This window comes from Branchiostoma lanceolatum, chromosome 6 (assembly GCF_035083965.1).
Source record: "Branchiostoma lanceolatum isolate klBraLanc5 chromosome 6, klBraLanc5.hap2, whole genome shotgun sequence".
In the NCBI taxonomy this organism is placed as follows: Eukaryota; Metazoa; Chordata; class Leptocardii; order Amphioxiformes; family Branchiostomatidae; genus Branchiostoma; species Branchiostoma lanceolatum.
In genome coordinates, this window is record NC_089727.1 from 21,778,654 (window position 1) to 21,801,995 (window position 23,342).

A 23,342-nucleotide genomic window follows, 5' to 3' on the forward strand; every position below is an offset into this window, starting at 1 on the left:
AGTGGACCATGTATTGCATGAATTGCTTTTTAAAATGCTTTAATCATAATTAGCCTTAAACCTGTACATTGAATACTACGTAATATACGCATCCAGATTGTCTTTTGTTGGACAATATCATTAATTTACCGTTTATCGATAAAGTGTGACGTCATTCGAGCACTTGTTTGTTACTTGTATGATAGCTAAAGGAGTACATAAAGTATCCAAGATTATCATATAGGCGTCAATATTTGAATGAAATTGAAATAACTGCTTTTTTAGTTTATTGAGTTTTGGGACCTTATTTTAAATAAACAATTCAAATAAAAGCAAACAAAAAAAAACATAAAAAGGGATACTGAAAGTCTTAAATCATAAATTACGAAGACGATATGCATAAAACGATACCAAAATATAGCGTTCATAGTAATTTGCAGAAAATGTCATTGTAGCTATAATTAGAAAATCCATTTGGTGTGTTACGCCGAATGGCGGTTATACCGGCTATATAGATACAGATACAGATTGATATAAAAATCTATCACCATGTGAGTAATATGCGTTCTATCGGCTAACTGAGAGTGGAGGTTTTGCTAGTCTTCATATCCGATTCTAGTGACGTCATTTCCGTGTCTGTTCTGCGCTTGCGCCCTGAGAAGCAGGGCTGTGTGACCTTCATGGCGATGTACGCCACGAACTCTGCAATAGTGATGACACTGGCGCCCAGGAACAGGCCCAACTGACCTCCAAAATCACCTGGCAGGAGGGGATGAATGAAAAATGAATAAATGACTGAATTTATGAATGAATAAATCTGTGGCCGGATACGATAACGAGTAAATAGATAAATACTGTTGATGAAGAAATGTTCGCGGGGATTTAATTTCGCGGTTGGGAGAATATGGAGTGTTTTCGCGGTGGTTTTGAGTTCGCGTTTAATACAATAGTAGCGCTATTGTCCCACAACGGAACGGCTTTTCACTGTACACCGCAAAAACCGCGAATATAAAACCACCACGAACATGTCTGCATTTCCGGTAATGAATTAATGGGTAAATGAAATGCCCGGATGAGGTTTCTTATCCTTACTTCTTTTACTTGCAAAGCGAAAAACTTCGCACATACTGGGACGTACAATCTCAGTTTTATGTATCTGATCAGTAATGTTCCGCCCCAGACGTGTTGCCAAAAACAGATTTTACCTAGGAATGACCCGATGGTGTACTGTCGCTGTTGGATGACTTCTTGGTAGTTGAGTTGTGAGAAGTACAGGTCCATCACCACAAAATTTCGCCTGAAAACGAAAAAAAGGTAACATTAAACAAAAGAAACAACAAAGCACGACTGGGATAGTAGTTCTTGGTCCGATGCCGAATGGCCTATGATTTATTTACTCGGCATGTATACCTAAACGAAACATCAGGTGCAAGTAAAGGAATCGGATACAGAGGTTAAGTACAGGTTTTGACTTATAAGGGTACCCGAAGAACTTGACAAAGCAACCTGTGGTCTTCAATCATGGCAGAAACATTAATGAACTGTTAACAACTTGACAATGTTTGTAACCAAAGTTTCCAACTTAGCAGAACTAGCCTCTGGCCTGTGCCCTGAGTCCCCTTATAATACACTCCAATACTTGTTGGTCAAGATGTGGCAGTGGATCTCAAATCAAAGATCGCGCTGATTTCAACGTCAAGTTATTTTTGTCTTTTTCAGTGATAACGTTTCGTGTGTGTAGTACGATTTACGCGTCTTTAGTCACACATAGGTAATATACTTTGTGTACATTTATGTATGTACAGGGAAGGGGATTGTCACTGACACTGGCCACACTCGGCAATAATGAGTTTAGGAATAAAAACACTGAGGTATGAGTTCTTCTATTTATAATGAAAAAAATTGTAATTGTCAGAAATCAGCCGTGCAATGTCAGCATTTGTTGTGCTGAATTGGTGCAGGGTTTACAATCACATAATACATAATGTTACATGTATTGTACAAGCTAGTGATGTGCAAATTGCCATTGCCATTTATTTGTCTGTCCCTAACTGTTGACTCTCAAATATCAGCTGTGCTGCCTCGAGAGTCAGTGTAGTGTACTGTGACACTTGACAATGAATAAATAAATACATATGGGCAACAGATGCATATTTCTTGCAATTCATGGAACTGTCGCGAGGGTCTGGGCGGCTACCATTTGGCGCCACCAGGTGACCTCAATGCGACCTTCCCCGCAGCAGTGAGGTACCCATTCGCACCTGGGTGGAGTGAGGATTTCTTGTTCATTATCTTCGCCGAGAAGATTATGTTTTCAGTTATGCCAGCTGTTGGGTAGGTCTGTATGTATGTCAAGAGCATAACTCGAGAAACCTTTGATGGATCTTCATGATTTTTGGTAGGTATGTTGTGGTTCTGCAAAGAAAGGTCAAGTTCAAAAATCGTTCACCTTGCGTTTTCCAACAGAACTGCAGCGGACTTTGAATGTTAGTGTGTTTGTATGTAGGCAAAGAAAGTGACGGAAACGTTGATGGATCTTCATGATTTTTGTTAGTTCGTTATTTTACTCACTGCAGGTAGTCGGCCGTGTGGTTGAATGTGTTGATGTAGTAGTCCTGTGCGCTGATGCTGGGCCAGGCCGCGTACGACACGTAGGTCGGGAACGTGTTGGCGACGCAGGGGGTCGGGCAGTAGCACTGGTACCGCCCGTTAGCCAGCTTTCCTGTCATACGGGGAGGCAGAAGGGTAGAAAAGATTAAAAAAGGAAGGGGGATAAAAGACGTTCATGGTGTAGCTAGGATCTTTCCTGCAAACGAAAATGACGTACCTTATAGGGTCCTGCCACACGTGTGCGTACATCAGAGTGCGCGAGAGTTGCGCATCAACATTTTTTTGAGGTTTCAGTAAGGTTTGCGGGGGAAAAGATGTTTTCTACTTTGACCCACCGTTGTGCAGGCTAGTGATCGAACCCAAGAAATCACTTTTTCGGCTGCAAACTTAACCTAAACCAGAAACATGTCAATACGCAACTCATGCGGGCTCGTATATACGCACAAGTGTGACAGGGGCTTAAGACATCACTTATTCGGCTGCAAACTTAACCGAAACCAGAAACATGTTAATACGCCAACTCATGTGGGCTTTTCTTTACGCACAAGTGTGACAGGGGCTTTACCAGTATTTCATATGCCATATCGTGAGTAAGATTAACATTCATCATACGATCGTTGATGTTGTATGATTGCAAACTGAGAGCATCCTTGGGTGTGTATGTGTTGTACAAAATTCTGTTGAACCATATTGTTACCGAAAAGGTTGTATTAGATCGACATCCTTGGTTGGTTAGGTCGCTACCTGGTTGACGCGTTTATACGTATATGTGGCTGAAAAAACGACCCACGACGAAAATTAGCGCGTGCCATTACAGACGCATGTAAAGTTATTTTGACACTTATGAAAACAAAGCATTGGGTATCCTCACCTACAACTATGTGCAAACACAGCAAACACTGAGATTTTTTTGACATGAAACTCTAGGTCCCATAAGAGTCACCTTTGCTGTATTTATCACACATAAGCCCCAGGTAACATTTAACACGGTCCATAGTCTGTGTGTACAGGTGAATAACCGATCTCTAAAAACTCACCTACAACTGTTTTCACACACTGAGTCAGTTGAGTTGGCGTGCAGTACGTCGCATTTCCTATGGTAACATAAGGTAGACATTAGGAAGACAATTATCGTTATCTGATACGAAAGCCCCAAGTTAAGTACAAGATGCGGTTGTTTCCTTTTGTGGAGCTTCCAAATGTTGTAGTTTTGAGCCTTCGCAGTCCATAGAACTACATGTTAAAAGTATCACTGAGACCATCAATCAATTTCATTTAAATGTATTAAATGCGCTAAGTTTGCCTAGGGAAACTAGAGTATCCCGGAATGATTATCCTTTCTTTATGCAATACTTCAAAGATTCAATTCAAGAGTAGACCATGTTTTTATCCCCTAAATCTGTGTTACTTCTAAGAGTAGAATCTTCCAACAAATGCAGGCTTTATAACATTTTTCAAAGGTTAACATCGTTAAACACGTGGTCGTGCCTTACCCGGCATGCTGACGGTCCGACACTGGCAGTCCTCCTTCACGTAGTCCGCGCGACACTCCAGCAGACAGCCCGTCTTCGTGTAGTTCTCGTAATTATCCAGCTTCCGGGTCGGGTCGCAGGACCCCCACGGCGGGATTTCATTCTTGTACTGGGCAATGGATGAATGCGTAAATGAATAAATGAATAAATGAAGAAGAAGGGTGAAATAGAATAATCAGGTGTTCAGTGTGATCGCAGAGGAGGCTCATGATTCAAAGTACGCATGCGCAAGGTCGAAGGTGAAGGCCCTGAATTTCTAACTACCTCTTTTCTTGACCATGCTAAATACAAGCCCGAATGCATATGGCCTCGGTTGTTCGTTAGCATAACAATGTCTAGACGTATTTTATTTATGTATCAGGGGCCTTAAATTTGCACTTGCTCCTGCGTACTTAGGAAAGTGAACCTCCTTATAACATGCAGATTCTGTCACATATAGACGACGCTGAAACAAATTGATATCCTCCGTTGTAGCTAGACGTCGCTTGGTTTTTTTCTTCTTTTTTAAAAAACTATTACTACACACAGTTTGATTTATATAGCTACATGGGTCCGGTTGTTTGCCGCATCATCTTTGGCCTAGATTGCCGCTTCTGAAAGATATAATAATTGCGTGTAGTTGCGGTTAATGAATCATAGACCGTAGGAGTCTACAATAACGGCTATTTAGAGGTAGCCTCTATCTCGGCCTATGAAGAAGAGCTTTATGCCGGACTCCCGAGGATATCCCAGAAAGTGAGAAATAGGCGACTCAGGTTTGCTGGGCACTGCTTCAGGAACAGCAAGGAAGTGGTGTCCAGTCTGGTGTTCTGGGTACCCCTGCACGGGAAGAGAAAGCCAGAAAGGCAGCCTCTCACTTACATGGATGTACTACAGAAGGACACAGGCCTACCCCCTGAGTTTCTGGAGAGGGCAATGGGAGACAGACGTTTCTGGCCTGGCAGAGTGGTTCGAGTGGCGGAGGAAGACTGACACTCGACATAAGTCAAGTAAGTCAAGTCTATCTTGGCCTTAGAACAAAGACTCACGAGGATGTTCTGGATGCTGGCGTACACATGCGTGCCTGGCTGGACCGCCGTGCCCTGGGAATCGATCTTGGGCGGTTCGGAGAGCGGGTGGACCAGGAACTTCAGCCCGGCGTCAGAGCTCCCGCCTGGCGGCTTCTCCGTGTACTCCTCCTACATTTCAAATTGAAAACAAGAAAGGCAATAAAACGTAATGCCATGGCGACGATAGAGTGGCTATTTGTAAGTGGTGTTTATGATTAACATTTTTAAGCTATGTTTTGACACATTTGACTCTAAGTTGCCAGGCCGCGTGGCTAATGGTTGGAATGTGTCTACTTATTGTTGGACAGCCAAGAGACATTTTGACTTTTCCACTAATTCGTATTGATGAATTCGAATCCTTGGTTCAAACAATCTTCCAGACAGGCTAATTGTCAGGAGTCCCATTTTGAGAAATGCTCTAACTGAGAGACAGCAGTAGTGATTGGTCCCGAGTAATAACACATCGGTGACGGTGATTTCTAAACACAGCCAGATGAGCGGTCAAAGAAACGGGCTGCCTCACATTCAGAAATAACGTGGCGATCAGGAATACAAATCTATATACTTTCCTCACAGGGCAATAGGCATGACGTTCTGCGCTCCTGAAGCGTCGCCAAAAAAACGTAAGGACGTTAGAAGTTGACTTTGGCCCCAATCCAAGAACCACTGACCACTACGATCAACTCTATTGAAAACCCTACTTAGACCAATATTGACCTCATCTGAACGTTGACCCCATGTGACACAGACTGACCCATAACTTAATCCGACCATCAACTTAATCTGACAATTGTAATAATCCTACCGTAATGGCATCATCTTACTTTTGATCTAATCTGACATTAAAACCTCATCTGACCTTTGGCCTTGTCTGACCCTTTATTTATCTGACCCCTGAACTCTGACCTGCTGTATGTCGATAACAACGTACAGCCCGTTGCCCGACCCCGGGATGGTCTGCCTCATGGTCTTCTTCTCGTCACCGTTGAACGTATAACAGTTCCCATACGAGGTGAACACGTGCGTGAAGTTCTGAGAATAAGTAACGCATACGTCATTTGAGATTCAGAGTTAGTTTCCTTATGCCATGTTGATTTGATAACTTGGATTACATCCGCGCGCGCTATTCAATTTTCGTCCATGTCCAAAGTAAAGCAGCTACAAAATGAATAAGATACATTAGTGAATTGCAAACAGATGTTACGGAAAACGGATGCTAATGTCGTAGAAGGCCAAAGTCAAAGAAGAAGAGGTGAAATAACAAAAATGAAGAATCCATGGTTTGGTATGCCATTCCCTGTGTGTTAAGTCATTGGTGCAACCTTCCTGACCGCGTAGATTTCATAATGAAGGCAACTTTTTTTTTGGCAAACTTTATTCATTCGCTAGCTTACATCAGTTTGGGGGATCCAAGAGGATGTCATCCATATAATCAAATCAACATGTCCTTAGTTTAAGCAAATGATAATACTTTAACTACATTGCAACTCAATGATACATGTGCCGAAAAGTATTCTGACTTATTTTATTTCAAAAGGTGCGCTTTCGTCTTTATCACCGATATATTTAATTCTGGTATAATTGTATAGTTATAGAGATAGCTAGACTTTAATAGTGATCATGGGTTCATACGAATCGTATGCTACTACACGTAGGCGGAGATGCTGGCACATGGGCACAAACATGCCCACACCGTGATTTACACAGATATACTAACACGTGTATGTATAGATGCTAACACGTGATACAAAGATGCTAACACGTGTACACAGATATACTAACACGTGTACACAGATATACTAACACGTGTATGTATAGATGCTAACACGTGACACAAAGATGCCAACACGTGTACACAGATATACTAACACGTGTACACAGATATACTAACACGTGTATGTATAGATGCTAACACGTGACACAAAGATGCCAACACGTGTACACAAATATACTAACACGTGTACACAGATATACCAACACGTGTACACAGATATACTAACACGTGTACACAGAACTGATGCTATCACGTGTTCACTGACGTGGGCACAGAGATTCTAACACGTGGTCTCAGATCTGTTATGCTAATATGTGTACCCAATGACGCTAACACGTGTACGCAGAGATGCGAACATGTGGAAAAAAACTCACTTCTGCATAACACTTCAGCCCCCTCCACCTGCAGTCTTGTAATGTGGTCTCGTCCAGCACAAACCCTGCTTGTAAAGTCAAATCCGCCAGGTCGAAGTCAGCAGGGACGGCTGACACGTTGAGGCTAAAGCGTAATATGTAGAATGTAAAAGGTTTTGTGGTTTACATCTCTAGTGGCGTCCATCGCTATTGCATCAATTGCAGGATATAACAAGCTGCTAGGGGGCCCAAACCTACACCACTTTTTCAGTACATCAGAAGCTATCTGCCACCTAGAAATCAAGACCATATGCAAAGCACGTCCAGGTCAAAAGATACAAAAAAGTTCTGCTGCAGTACCAAGGTCACATACCAGGGGGCCCAAAATCGTCTTTGATTTTCGGCTTCCCAACACCTACCTACATGCCAAATATCATTGTAACCCATCAAGAGGTTCTTGAGTTATGCTGACTACAGTAGTCCGGAAACACAAACAGACAGACACATTCAAAACTATATCTCCATTTTTCATGGAGATAACAAGAGTTCGGAGATCTCCATGAACTACTCTGTTGATGTAAATGATTTCTACATTTACAAGATATATGCTTGATCATGAATCTTAAGGGCTTTTGTGAATTTCCTAATGTAATAGGCCTAGCGATCACATGTTCGTGACCCTCTTCTTCCTTTCTTCCTTTTTATGGATCCCAGATATCTCCCTCCCACTTCTCCAAATTGTTTGTTTGTTTGTTTGTTTGTTTGTGCCTTTATTTATTCTCGAAACATACTCTAATCGGCCCTCAGGGTCGCTTTTCATAGAGGTCGAGATGAGGAGTGTCAAGGGGTCAACATAACAATAAATAGATAACTCAATGGTTATAATGTTATTTGTGACCCAATGTGCCGATAATCAAAGCTATGTCCAGTATCCCGAGTAGTGTCAATGCTATCAGGAGTTAGGTGTGACGTCAGCTGCAGGTAATATCTAAATTGACGTTATCCGCACATCCCAGGCCACAGGAGTTAGGATGACGTCACATCTAACTTCTGTTAACTTCTAACATCACTCGGGTCAACGGCAGAAGTTAGGATGACGTCACTCCTAACTTCGGACAACTTCGGATGCGTCCGATGGCGTACGGAAAAGTTGCAATTTCACCATGATACTTGACATGTATGTATAATCAACTTGTGCTTTATAATTTGTTACCTTGTGGAAAAAATTCTTCATTTTTGGTAGTGCAATGTTCAATAACAGAGGAAAACGCAAACATGACTGGCAAATGAGCTATATCATAATAATTGTTGAATTAAATAAAATATAAGTTGCATTTTTGTGTCATAAGCACTATGATAGTTGTCGAGATATATTAACATTAAAGTTAAAGCCACTTACGTATAGTCGGGTTCCTCGGGCCCAAAGCCCGCAGACTCCTCGTCGTAGTCGTCGTAGTCGAAGCCCAACTCGCCCGTATCGTCCCCCAGGAAACCCGCCGACAGTTCCAAAATCTCATTAATGTAATCCAGCTGGCTAGGGGTCACCTTGGAGAGTTCATACCTAGATAGAACAACCGAAGAGTTTTCATTGGCTGATGGTATCCAACGCGTTGCTTTCATTGGCTAGATATGAAACACGTGACCGTGGCTATGCGCCTCCCTATTCGAATTCCTTGGTTGTAACATTCATTTTCATTGGCTGCCTTTTAGCATGTTATCCACAATTGGAGTCGCATATCCGTTATCTTCATAGAGTGACGTCATAGTTCTAAGCAATGGATTGATGTTAACTTGACCGTTTAATAAATACTGGTGTTGTACAGTAGAAAATTTGGAATGGTAAAGAGTATTTTGTGTTTAAAAGGAATACTGAAACCACATTTATGTTCATCTCCGCGGAAGGGAATATTGTATTTGCTCCGTTTCTTCTCCATCATTTTCCTCTTTTTCGTTCCAAACATATAAGGTCAATAACCTTGACCAAATGGCTCTCATCATGATTACTAGTAAATAGCAGACACCTAGTGGTGTTCAATTACATAATGTAGCATGTGGCAGGACTGAGCTGGAGGGGCTGGTCAACAGAATAGACATGTGTGTCTGTTGAAATAAACAAAGTAGTTTGTAAGACTAGACCATTAGAACACTATGTACATGTATCTGCCTCACTTGTTATAAACTCACCTGTTAAAGTTACATATGGTGACGGCGGGGAAATCCAGCTCGTCTTTGAACTCGACCTTTATGTTGGTTACTGTATCGTAGCTGAAGTACGCCACAAATCTGTAAAAGGGAAATAGGACTGCATTAACATTAGCATCATTTTACACTCTTGCGTCTTCTTTCTTTCTATCTTAAAACTTTTAGATAGTAACATGCAAATTCAAACCTTAATGAATACAGCTAAATGTCAAACCACAGTAGCTCCTTTTCAGCATCCTCTCATACGCCGCCCGCCGCTTGGATACTTAAACGGTAAGCATCAGCCCTGGCGTGCCGGCCTTAGATACGTCCTCGCCTTGTTCAGTAGCACTGGTCAGCCATGCATCAGCCAATCAGATACTCCTGTCTTAATTGAGATAAAGGCTACCAGCCAACCACGTTGACTCCTGATATATGCGCAGTGTGATTGGCTAGTAGCTTTGAGTCCCTCCTTTGAGAGCTATAGAGTGTTGGAACACTATACGAAGATATTTTGAAATATCGATTTTTGGCGATTTTTGTTTGTTTGATAGCAACAACAAAAAATCGCCAAAAATCGATATTTCAAAATATTTGCGTTGCCACGCGTCATTCTTTAATTATTACTATCATGTACAGTCCTGCAAAGTTATATTGATGAACATCGAGGCACAAGCCAAGTAGAGCGTTTTTTCTAAAAAAGGGGCGTGACCTTATAAATCTTGATGACGTAATCATGACATCATAATAATAAGCATAAATTATCACCTTGCTATAAGGTACTACCTGGAAAAAAATTAAGGATGAGGAAGGTGTATAAAGCTTAAGAAAGGGTTTTTTCAAAAACTTCCCAAAACTCCTCAGCCACCCTTCAACAACACCTTACTAATTGCCAATGTGTAATTATTGATATTCAAATGTTTTATAAACCTTTGTTAAAGGTCAACATATTTAAGACAAAGCTATTTAGTGCCTGTGAAGTTGCATTTTTAGAATAAAGTTTCAAAGTTTCAAAAGTGGCGAACCCGACATGAGAGGACGCTAAATAAGCATTAGAGGATTGATAGCTACAATCATCGTCTCTGAGTTCGAAACAACACTCACTGACAACAGGCTGATATTTTGGATCTATCTACTCTACCAAAAATGACCGGAAACACACCATATAAGGTCAGATACAACTTACCTCTCTGAGATTTGCCACACTGCCACACTAAAGGCCGCCAGGAACAGAACGGCCCAGATGGCCTTGTGAACGGGACGCTTGGCGTTTATGATGTTTCCCGGGCCGTGAAGGGAGGTGTTGGAGGCGTATTCATAGTCCAGGGCCCCGTCCTGACACGAGCAACATGCCGCCATCTTTAGCTGACCTGGACAGATTTGAAAGCAAAAGAAAATATCGTCTGATAATCTTAAAGGATATGGTCGGATGAGATAAATCTTACGATAAATAACTCCGTTTAGATTGAAAGTGACAAAAAACTACATCTAAGAGAATGTCATTATTTTCCATCCCCATATCTGCTTGAACACTAACTTTAATCGTTACGTTCATCATTTCATGAATAAATTTTGAAATCCAATGCCCCTACCATTGAAACATTCTAAAACAAAATCCATGACCGGTGGCAAATTCTGCTTGAGATACATGTACATACGTGCAATGGGTATACGTAGAACACAATGTATCTCTGACTCAAACATGGTACTGCCTCATTGGCCCCGCCGAATGGGCGTCGCCAAAAACTTTTGAAAACGGACGGATTTTAGTAAAAGATAAATCCAGAATCTTAAACACATGAGGAAATCACTAACGGACATTCAGATTCAAATCGACCATGATTTTAGTCTCCTTATATCAAAAAGCACATGTACGCCTTTTTTTCATAAGGCTTAGCCAGCTAACCACCATTAAGTGTCAGGATATAGCCGGCCCACTCTGATTTATTTCATTTTCATTCTCATCTATTTTACGAGTATATTCATTCAGATCTCACTAGACACCTAATTTTCAGGTGTTCCCTGATACAATACACAGATATGTTTCATATTACACAATTGCAAGAATATAACAATTTAAAGCTCACTACGAGTCCTAATCACAAAGTCTATTCGTGAAGCGTAATCAGTCGATTTCAATGCTATTCTGAATTCAATGGTCTGATTTACACACGCGTTTTAGAGCCAACTTTGAGTCGACACAGAAAACACAATGTCATGTGTAAATCGTTTAATTGAGAAGCGTCTTTGACAAATTCTTCGTATCGCGTAGTCTAACGCCAAACAGCACAAAAGTCACATTTCAACGTTCGATTGTGTCACTGTTTGTCTAGTTCTCCCGAGTTCCCGTGAATACAATTGGACGATCCGATGAACCAGCTCACCAAACTGTATCAATTAACTGTTGAAAGTTCTCGGTCCTTCCTTAATTTACCGTTAAGTATTGCCAACCATCCCTTATATTTACCGTTAAACGTTGGCGTGACAACCTCTATTTAGATCAAGTCTGAAGTAGGTGGTGTGTATAACAGTAACTTCAGGAATGTTACACGGGTGACAGACACCCAGCGCCGCAGCACATGAACCGTTAAGCCCCCCTCTCACTGGACCCGCGGCACGCTGGCGGCGTCGCTGCGTCTTAAACTGGATTTGTTTTACCCTTGGGAATATCATGCAAAACTTATAGAAATGTAAGCAAAAAGATATCAAAACACACAAAGCTTAAAAAGATTAGTTTTTTTTGTCCATGAAATTCGTTGAGTGGTTTGTCAATTCCATCGGCCGTAGCGACGCCGCCAGCGGGCGGTGGGTGCAACTACTAGCATTCCTCTTCAAATACTCGACAGAAAATGGGACACATTTGACGTACTATTCGTGTGGCGTCGAATGAACGAGTGACTTGGCTTGCGGACATGGGATCGAGAAGTCACGGGTTCGATTCCTGATATTCGTGGCTAGACTTCCTAGGGAAAGGCATTTCACATGAATTTCCTAACCCCACTCAGGTGTAAAAAGAGCTACCTCACTTCGGTTGGGGAGGTAAAAGGTGGTAGAAGGAGAGGGTTGGGCTCTGTTTTTTTCTTCATAGCGTACCCTCACGTGAGATACAGTACAACCCACTGCCAGCCTTAAAAATGCTATAGGACTATTTACCTTTTATGTAGCATTCAGGCAAATATGAATGGTTCTACACCTGATATAGTGCGTATTATCTATGTCTGAGTGGTGCTCGATGTAAAATTTTCCAAGTGTAACACAACTGGATTAAGTTAACAGAAGATTGAAGAACGTTACACGGAAAAGACACTGGACACCGATGGACCGTTGTATGGATGGTCACTTTGCCATACCACTAGACTGGACGCTTGAGGTAATTCAGGACCTTTAGAACAAACTAAGTCAGGCCTGGTTGTTGGGTGGTTACCAGGGCGCGCGGTCAGGCGGGATTCGCGAAGCTCTAATGGTCTGAGGTTAACACAGTAAAGAAACAAGTCAAATGTTACAGGAAGAAAAGATACGTACAAACCGGAACAATGTTATGAACGATACAAAGCTGACTTTGTTTTCCAAACATACCGCTGCTCATTTGCGAGTACATTTTTAAGTTTATTGCCCTAAGGATTGTATATGTCTAGCCTATATCAGTGAAAACCCTTTTGCGTAACAGGTAACAGGTAACTGCGACACCACGGTTTTATCACACCGACGACCTGTCACGCAAATGCCTTGAATGCCCAACTCCAAAAGTTGTCATGATCACGTTTAACTTAACCCTCAAACCACCGTATCTTTTTTACGACTAATCTTACCGTATGGGGTCAAAACTGACCCCACAATGTTTTCTACAAATACAGCTTTATTGGTGACTATTTTTGTGGTTTGTATATATGTATAGTTTAAGTAATCTATAAGGGACAGTTTGACATGATTAGGTGTGAATAATTTCTGCCTATTATCATAATTTATGCAAAAATAGGGAACATCGTCTTTTGCAGCTAACGCTATTCAGACAAGCGGGCTCTTTTGAGGCCTGCGCCAACACTTGATGTCATATAGCATCTGAATGTCTTACGCTAGAACAACCAAACTTGGTCACCTTTACTAAAATTTCGTTGGCAACAATTTGAATTTAATGAAATAACTAATCAATGTTTTCATGTTGCTATGGCAACCGGTTTCTGAGAGCCATATTTGGAAAAAGTCGCTAATTTTGGATTTTACAATGTAATTCTAGGGCTTTCTTTTTAAACTGCACTTATTTTCTTAAATCAACACCAACCAATGTTATTCACTATCACTTTTATCATTCAATATTCATAATTCATGCATATTTGATTACGTCATCGGTCAAAATCTAAGATGGCGGACGATATAATTAGATTAGCTATAACCGGCTATTTCAACCTCAAATCTCATCATTACCATGTTTATTCAAACAGAAACAATCTTAATATAAACATTTTGGTCCATTTTTATCGTGTTATTAGGTTAAATGATGAAAAAATGCATTTAAAATAATTCAAGATGGCGGAACCAAGATGGTGGATTTCGCTAGGTGTAACGGGATATGAATATAATTTTTATGACGTCATTTTGACGTCGTTCCTGTTGCCATCTACAAATAACGTCTATAGATATATCATGATTTATCATACAGAATTTCTATTTAAGTTTTATCGTGTACCTTTGAGTTATATGGAAATACCCAATTTGTTGGGTTTTCGTCAATAAAATCACATAAATGACGTCATAATACCTCGCAACGTCATTAATCTTTACGTTCATCAAAAAATATCATCATCATCAAATATTGTAACTATGATCATAATAACCCTTATCATATATGTTTCTAGATGACAAGTATCAAACAACAGGGAATATGAGTGCAGATTTTGCTGGGGTCAGTTTTGACCCCACTGGACCACGCGTAAACTTTCTAGGATAACTTAATCAACAATATATATATATATGAGCCAATCTCGGTAAAAACTTGTGAGAAGTTTAAAAAAAGACATATATACAAAAAAACTCGTAGAAGGAATTTTGTTTTCGACTCGAAATGTCAAAATGGCACATGTTGATATACGCCTGGGGTCAGTTTTGACCCCATACGGTGGTTTGAGGGTTAATAACGTTTAAAAATTTCTAATGAAGAACCCGGACCGTATATCTTACTTTAGGGCCATACCACTAAATCAAAGCATAATTTCTGATAACAGAAACCTGGCGGGTCGGTCATGGAAAAATGCTTAGTCATGTTTTGATGTTTACAACGCTCTTATGTTAGGGTTGCATTCTTTCACTGTGTGTCCGTGATCTCGCCTCCTATATCCAAGTAATTGTACATAACAGATCAGAACGTCAAGCTAGTGTAGCAGGCATTGCAGGGGAGATTTGTAGTTATATTCTTACAGTAATACCAACCATAACGTTTTAAGAAACCTTCTTTCACCTGTCTGAGAGGTTAACTATTGTGTAAGGGCTGAACGCAGATTGTCTAATTATAAGCTTAAGAGTCCTTGACGTCTCCGTAATAGGGCACCCTAAGAATTTCTTGTGTGTGGATTTGCCTTGCACTTGCACTTTACACCTTTTAAAGCGATCTTCTACTGTTCCAAGCAATGTGTAATTCACACCAAGAATTTGAACTTACGTCAGTGTAAACAAGACTCGTCGTTTCATCAAATGTCACCCAAACCTTGTGCCCACTCTTTGAAGACGATCCAAGACTGCCCAAAAGATTCGTGCATACGTCGCGGTCGCAAAATTCCACATTGATTGATTGATTGATTGACTGATATAAGAAGGTGGTTTATGTTAACAGTAACTTCAGGAATGTTACACGGGTGACAAATTAGCAGTAGCACAACATGCGAACCGTACGTTAGGAGTTATCACTTCTAGCATCCCTGATCAAATATACAGAAAAGGTTCCATCGTAGCATTCAAGCGGCTTCAAAGGCCGAGTGGCTTGGCTAGCCGACACGAGATCGAGAAGTCACGGGTTCGTTTCCTGGCATTTCTGGCTAGACGTTGTGTCCTTGGGAAAGCCAATTTACGCGACATTTTTCACTCCACCGAGGTGTAGAAATGAGCTGCTGACTTCAGTTGGGGAGGTAAAAGGCGATGGAAGGAGAGTAATGGGCTCTACCTTCCAATGCCTTGTCTAAAGCACAGCGGATAACAACACACTGCATCTACGGTCTCAAAAAGACTAAGGGACTACCTACCTTTTTTGTAACCTTCAGGCAAAGAAAAATGGTTCTAAACCTGATATAGTACGTATTATCTATGTCTAAGTGGTGTTCAATGTAAAACTGGATTAAGTTAACAGAACATTGAAGAACGTTACACAGAAAAGAGACTGGACACCGATGGACCGTTGTATGGATGGTCACTTTGCCATGTCACTAGACTGGACGCTTGAAGTGACTCTGGACCTTTAGAACAAACTAAGTCAGGCCTGGTTGTTGGGTGGTTACCAGTGCGGTCAAGCGGAACCTGCGAAGCCCTAATGGTCTTAGGGTTGACACAGTAAAGAAACAAGTCTAAATGTTTTTAGGAAGAAAGGACAGTATAGACCGGAAAAATGTTATGAACGATACAAAGCTGACTTTATTTTGCAAACATATCGTTGCTCATTTGCGAGTACATTTTGAATGTTATTGCCCTAAGGATTGTATATGTCCAGCCTATATCGGTGACAACCCATTTGCGTAACATACCCGCTTCGCAGGTAACTGTGACACCACGTCTATAACACACTGGCGACCTGTCACGCACATGCCTTGAATATCCAACTCTAAAGATATCACGAGTAACTTGATAGCATTTAAAAATGTGTAATGAAGAACCCCAATCGTATCATTATGATAGTAAGTTTATATCACTAAATCAAAGCATAATTTCTGATAACAGAAACTGGCATGTCGGTCATGGAAAAATGCTAAGTCTTGTTTTGATGTGTACAAAGCTCTTATGTTAGGTTTGCATTCTTTCACGGCGTGTCAGTGATCTCCCCTATTAAATCCGGGTAAGTGTACATATCAACCTAGTGTAGCAGGCATTTGCAGGAGATATTTGTAGCCAGTCAGCCGGTTAAATTCTTACAGTAATTCCAAAACACAATGTTTTAAAAAACCTTCTCCCACCTGTCCCTGTCACACTTGTGCGTGTATTAAAGTCCGCATGGGTTGAGCATTAACATGTTTTGGTCTCGATTAGGTTTGCAGCCGAATAAGTCATTTCATTGGTTCGATCACTAGGCTGCATGCGCACGGCGGTGGGTCAACGCAGAAAACAACTTCTTCCCCACAAATTGTACTTAAGCCTAAAAAATAATTAATAATTAAAGATAATTCGCAACTCATGCGCACTTTTTATTAATATACGCACACGTGTGACAGGGCTCTAAACGCAGTCTTGAAGATCTCAAAGGATAGTCCAAGAGTCCTTGACGTCTCCGGAAAAATGCACCCTAAGAATTCTGCTTTGCGTATGGACCTGACTTGCACTTGCTTAAACACCTGTTTAAGTTGTCTGCTGCCGTTCCTAGAAAGGTGGCTTAAGGTCTTATGAACCCCCCCCCCCCGTGGAATTCAGATCACGGGGTTGAATTTATGTCAGTTTCAGCACAACTTTTTCTTCGTTTTCTAGAATGCCACCTTAACCCGGGGTCCATTGTCTGAAGGCGTTCCAAGACTACGCAAAAGATTCGTGTATACGTCTCGGTTGCAAATTCCACATTGATTGATTGATTGGTTAATTGATATAAGAAGGTGGTTTATGTTAACAGTAACTTAAGGAATGTTACACGGGTGACAAAGAAGCAGTAGCACAACACGCGAACCGTACGTTAGGAGTGATCACTTGTAGCATTCCTCATCAAATATACAGAAAAGGTCCCATCGTAGCATTCAAGCGGCCTCAAAAGTCCGAATGGCTTGGCTAGCGGACACCAGATCGAGAGGTCACGGGTTCGATTCCTGGGCATTTCTGTCCAGACGTTGTGTCCTTGGGAAAGCCAATTTACACGACTTTTTTCACTCCACCCAGGTGCAGAAATGGGCAATTGACTTCAGTTGGGGAGGTAAATGGCGGTGGAAGGAGAGTGGTCGGCTCCACCTTCCAATACCGTGCCCAAAGCCCAGCGGATAACAACACACTGCCTCTACGGTCTCAAAAAGACTAAGGGACTACTTACCTTTTTTGTAGCCTTCAGGCAAAGAAAAATGGTTCTAAACCTGATATAGTCTGTCGTATCTATGTCTAAGTGGCGTTCAATGTAAAATTTCCCAAGTGTAACACAACTGGATTAAGTTAACAGAAGATTGAAGAACGTTACACGGATTAGAGACTGGACACCGATGGACCATTCTATGGGTGGTCATTTTGCCGTGCCACTAGATTTGACGCTTGAAGTGACTCAGGACCTTTAGAACAAACTAAGTCAGGCCTGGTTGTTGGGTGGTTACCAGTGCGGTCAAGCGGAACCTGCGAAGCCCTAATGGTCTTAGGGTTGACACAGTAAAGAAACAAGTCCAAATGTTTACAGGGAGAAAGGATAGTACAAAGCGGAACGATGTTATGAAGGAAACAAGGTGACTTCATTTTGCAAACATGCAGTTGGTCTTTTGCGAGGCCATTTTGAATGTAAGGCAAAGGTGCCAAAACCTTGTGTACGTGTAACTTATGTAGGTAACCTAACTTTTGCGTAACATACCAGCCTCGCAAATACCTAGTCTCTACCAAACTAACTACGCCGGCTTTATAGGGAGAATATTTGCCAGGGTTTCATTTGCAGGCTCCTATACGTGGTGATCTTCACTGTGGACTGACTCTACTGGCTAATTATTCCTTTTTCAGACGAATTCTGCGATCCATACGCCCATAGGAGGGCCTGGTGGAGGCTAGCAGGTGCCTGTGACAATACGGTCAGGGCCATGTCACACTTGTGCGTAAATTCAATTGCGCATGGCTCCGCAGTTGCGTGTAAGTACATTTTGGGTGGAGGAAGCTGTTTTCTACTTTCAGACCCACCGCAGAGCAGTCTAGTTATCAAACAGAAGAAATTATTTCTTCGGCTGCAAGCTTAACCTAAACCAAAATCATGTTAATACGCAACTCATGCGGGCTTGTGTAAACGCACAAGTGTGACAGGGGCTTAACATCACACTTGTATATTCAAGTCCGTATATGAGTTGCGTATAGACATTTTTTTGTCTTAGATAAAGTTTGCGGCCGAAAAAATCGTTGTTTTCTTTCAGTTCCACAACCGGTCTGCACAACGGTGGATCAAAGTTAGAAACAACTGCTTTCCCGCGAACCTTATCGAAATCAAAAATACGCAACTCATACAGACTTGAATATACGCACAAGTGTGGACGGGCCCGAACGACGTGTCACGCAAATACCCCGAGTGTATTTTGAGTGTGGCGCAGAGCCGTGTATCTGTTTGCCTTCACGCTGACATTCCTTTTGCGTACATGTACCATGCCAATAAGGTGTCTTATGGTGGTCTTTTGGTTAGAGTTGTTGCCTTGCTGTCCAAAGGTTCTGGAGTTCGTACAAATTGTACCAGACAAACACACAAGATCACGATGTACGCTCTTCATTCTAGCCCGGTCGCACAGTCATTTCTCAGAACTCTCTGCTCATCCGAAGAAGAAAAACAGCCCGGGCTCTCTACTGGCCCTAGCTCCCCGGGCCCTACCACCCTACGTGCCAGTAGGTGGGCTGTCCCACTTCAACATAACACATCCTAAACACCTATAATATAACACCCTAGCAGATTCCAATGGTTTGCCATTGTGAATTGGGAAAGGCATGTGATGTTAACACACACACGTACATGTAATCCCCACTCGACCCAAATGAAAATGAGTACGTAGCTTTTAGCCTCCACCAGGCTCCAGACGTAGTTGGAAAGAGCAGAAGTCGGTTAAATAGAGGAGTTGGTCAGCCGATATGTACGGTTTGCAAGCGTGTGTATCTATCGGCAGGCCAAGTCCTCTACTTGACCGATTTTTGCTCTTTCCAGGCAACGTCTGGAGCCTGGTAGAGGCTACGTAGCTTCGCCAGGTACGACCTCTTGAATGGGACGTAAAGCCAGAGGCCCCGTGTTTGAGGAGAGCCACAACTCGGGCACGTTAAAGATCCCACCACACTTATCGAAAAGAGTAGGGGTCCTTCTCAGTGCGACTGGATCAAACTTGACAGCTATGCCTTGCACAGCTTTTAATCTATGAGTTACTTAACAAAAGTTATTAGAATAAAAAGACGAAATCTAAGCATATAAGTTTCTGGTTTTGTTGGAAATATTTTTTTCTCTTTTCTTGGCAAGCATAATGTATGCACCTTAAATTACTGAAAGTTTGTTTTATATTTACATCATACACCAATTGTGCATAGTCTTGGCAGTTTCTTTTCTGTCTTTTAACGGTTGAAGAAGATGACAAGTGTTATTTTGATGTTTACAACGCTCTTATGTTAGGGTAACATTCTTTACGGTGGGTTCCAAGTTGCGCCTGGTACATCCAGTTCAGTGTACATTATGGATTACCAAACCAGCCTAGCTTGGCGCAAGTGAAGACAGACATCTTAGAATAGATTTTGTACTGAATCAACCCATCGTATCTTACAGTATATTACAAAGACATGGCGTTTGAAGAAACCGTCGTTTACCTGTGCAAGACAACACCTGTCGTTGAAGGACTGAACACAATATTTAAGATCTCAGAGGCTTGTCTACGAGTCCTTGACAGCTCCGGAAGAATGCATCCTAAGAATTCTTCGCGAATGGATCTTTCTTGTACTTAGAAAGTTTTTCACTGCTCTCAAACAAGTGTCAAAATTAGATTAGTACAAGGTCTGTAGGTATTCGCCCTGCGCCTTCTTCAATTATGTTTGACTCACCTGTTAACAATGTATTCCGCTGTTCCGAGAAAGGTGGCTTAAAATCTTAAGATGCCCTCCGGTAAAATTCAGATCACGTTTTTGAACTTAAGTCAGCGTAGCGTCAAGAAGAATCTTCAGTCGTCTCCTAAAGAGTCACCAAAACTCAGCATTTACTGTCTGAAGATGATTCGAGACTCACCAAGAATTCGTACATACGTCGCAATGTTCCTTGTCTGAATACGAGAGTCCCGTACTTGTTTCACCGGGTGGACATGCCAGGTGAGTCGGGCGTGCCGTCTTTGTGCGCCGCTCAGGTGTGGCGGTGTGTCACGGTAGTCAGGGTAAACAACTACCCTCCACTGACCTAGAAAAAAACGGTTCAGAAAACACAGGAAGGGGCTTGTACATACATTTTGACAAGGCCGGGATATAGGCACAAGTTAAGTAACTGTTATAGAACGCCATACGATTGTTCGTTGTAGGATTGTTTACGTGTCTTACGATTTTTCGTCGTAGATTTACTTTTGTCGCACAACCTTTTTGAGTGTTCATCACAGTAATTACCCCCGACTAAGCCTATCTGAACGATTTCCGTCGCAAGACTGTTGAAATTTGTACCACATATTCGCAACAGTTGTACGAATGTCGTTCGATGTATGTGGCTGAGACCTAAATAGGCAAAACATTGTTAGGCTGATGTTTAACAAATGTTTCTATGAGAGCCACAGCTCAATACTACCAAAAATATTTTTTTAGTTTTTCTTGTGTTGAAAACATTTTCTTATACAAAGAAAAAGAAACCCAAGAAAATTCAAGAAACCTTCTGCGAAAGTCTGTTTGTCAATTCTTACACAAGGAATCTTATTCTTTTATTTTCTGAAGTTAAGAAAATATTTCTAGTATGATGTTCTTCAATAAGAATTTTCTACAAAAATAAGAAAAATTGTCTTTCTCAGTCTTACTATAAGATTTGTCTTTTGTTTGGTCCGATCTGGTATTCTTACATATTATTTCCTTAAGATTTTACTACAATCATTTTCTTGAACTTTCTTGGTTTAAGAAAAAAATTCTTGGAGATGCAATTCTTGCTTGTGCTTAAAACAGGGATTCTTGTTTATAGAATAATATCCTTGCTGACAGAAAAAAATTATTTGTACAAAGAAAAGCAAGAAAAATACGAAAAACGATTTTTGGTAGTGTATAAGGAACCAACCATCTTACAAGTACAACTATGAAACACCAACAACTTAAGACTTTCAATTGATCATATTTATTTCCTTAAATTCTCATCAAAATTCCTAATATGATGATAAAATTTACATCTATCGTACAAGTACAGACTCAAGTGAGTAAAGCTTTCCTTGAAGTGCAAATCTTATTTTTGAGAAAAAAAAGCTAATTAACAATGAAAGTAGAATTGGTACACACTTTTGATGAGAAAGTAGACCTTCGAAATATGTTTCTCACATTTGCTTCTTACAATTCTTGTCATCTGTATTGACCACAAAATCATTCTCAAACATTGCATAAAATTCTCATCATAGATTGCAGCTTTGCTATGAAGTCTAATTGATGCAAATCACTTTGTGTACATTACAAGGTGCAACCATATATATGTATTACATTCACAAGACTATTTCCTCCACCCACCCCTAAAATAGAAATTAAAACAAACTACAGATAGAATGGTAACATTTTTACAGAACTTCACACTGTCTTGTCTAACAAAATACTGCTCTGTTCGTTTTTAATCAAAGACATACTACATTGTATATGCATGATGACCAGCCCCTCCAGCTCTGTCCTGCCACTTGCTACATCATGTAATTGAACACCACAGGGTGTCTGCTACTTACCATGGTGAAAGGCGTCTGGTACAGGTCATTGACCTTATTTGCTTGGAACGAAAGAAGATGAAGAAACAGAGCAAAAACAATATTTCCCTTCTGTGCAAGTTAACATTAAAAAAAAAATCTTGTTCCCAACAACATAGCATCTCCTTTTTTGGGAGCCTTGTATCATGATCAATAACATGTCATTAATAAAATTATGTTTTTGAAACCTTACAAGTCAGAGGACGTTTTATATTTGTTGCATATAACCTATAATTGCACAATTTCTCTCTATTCTAGACATAACAATATCACAGTACCTCTACGATGGTATTTTGACACAAAATCAAACAAAACATAAAAGAAAATATTTCAACCAGCAAGCAAAACAAGGGGGTGGTAGGAAACTATAAATAAGTCTTGGCCAACTGTTGTTTTTGTGCCAAAACTTTCTTTGTAGTTTGCTTATAGTCTATGCCATTCTCCCCGGTGTTTGGGGGGGGACTTTGTTAAATTTGCTCTCCCCAAATATTGGCTACACCCCTGTCAATTTTCATGGCAACCAGAGGCTGTGATAGGGGTTTGGGGATATCAAGTACATGTCAGTTGAACTTTATGCCATAAAAAGCCAACAATAATTCAATAACACTCTAAAGCTCTAAAGTTATCTGTAAAGTTGTGAGGCTGTGGATGGGGAGTCCCAAGCAACTTGATACCCAAAACTCCTATCACAGCCTCTGCTGTCATAGGAAGATAGATCTCACATTCTAAACACAGTATAACTTTATCCATTATAGTTATCAATTAACTCAAGTAGTGAAAACAAGCTAAACAATAATTCCACATCTGATCATGATCACCTAAGTTGCTATCTTACATAATGTTATACACAGACTGTAGATCTCTATTTTACCAAACTAAACTATACAAAAGTCTCATACTGTAGAACTGTCAATTTTTGGTCAATATAAGATACAGTTCAAAATCCTACCATCTGTACAATTGCCTATACATGTATTTGAGCCTATACAGTGTGTACATCTTTCCCTACTTACTATATACGCGCCTAAAGTCTCACATTTTTAAAACTTACTGTAGTCATACAATTGTGGCAGTATTCTGTCATCTTAAAAGAT

General features: G+C 40.8%; 1 protein-coding gene across 1 annotated transcript; it reads right to left on the reverse strand.

Moving 5' to 3' along the window:
- Positions 1 to 22: 22 nt before the first annotated feature.
- LOC136437041 (acid-sensing ion channel 5-like) lies at positions 23 to 20,678 on the reverse strand. Its single transcript, XM_066431486.1, has 12 exons — positions 20,393 to 20,678; positions 10,665 to 10,848; positions 9,482 to 9,580; positions 8,697 to 8,858; positions 7,319 to 7,442; positions 6,077 to 6,202; positions 5,150 to 5,299; positions 4,083 to 4,230; positions 3,627 to 3,683; positions 2,551 to 2,701; positions 1,185 to 1,276; positions 23 to 738 (listed from the first exon to the last, which is right to left on the reverse strand). Exons 2-12 carry the CDS (start codon positions 10,835 to 10,837, stop codon positions 554 to 556), a joined length of 1,467 nt encoding a protein of 488 aa, XP_066287583.1. The 5' UTR covers positions 10,838 to 10,848; positions 20,393 to 20,678; the 3' UTR covers positions 23 to 553.
- Between the last annotated feature and the right edge of the window lie 2,664 nt (positions 20,679 to 23,342).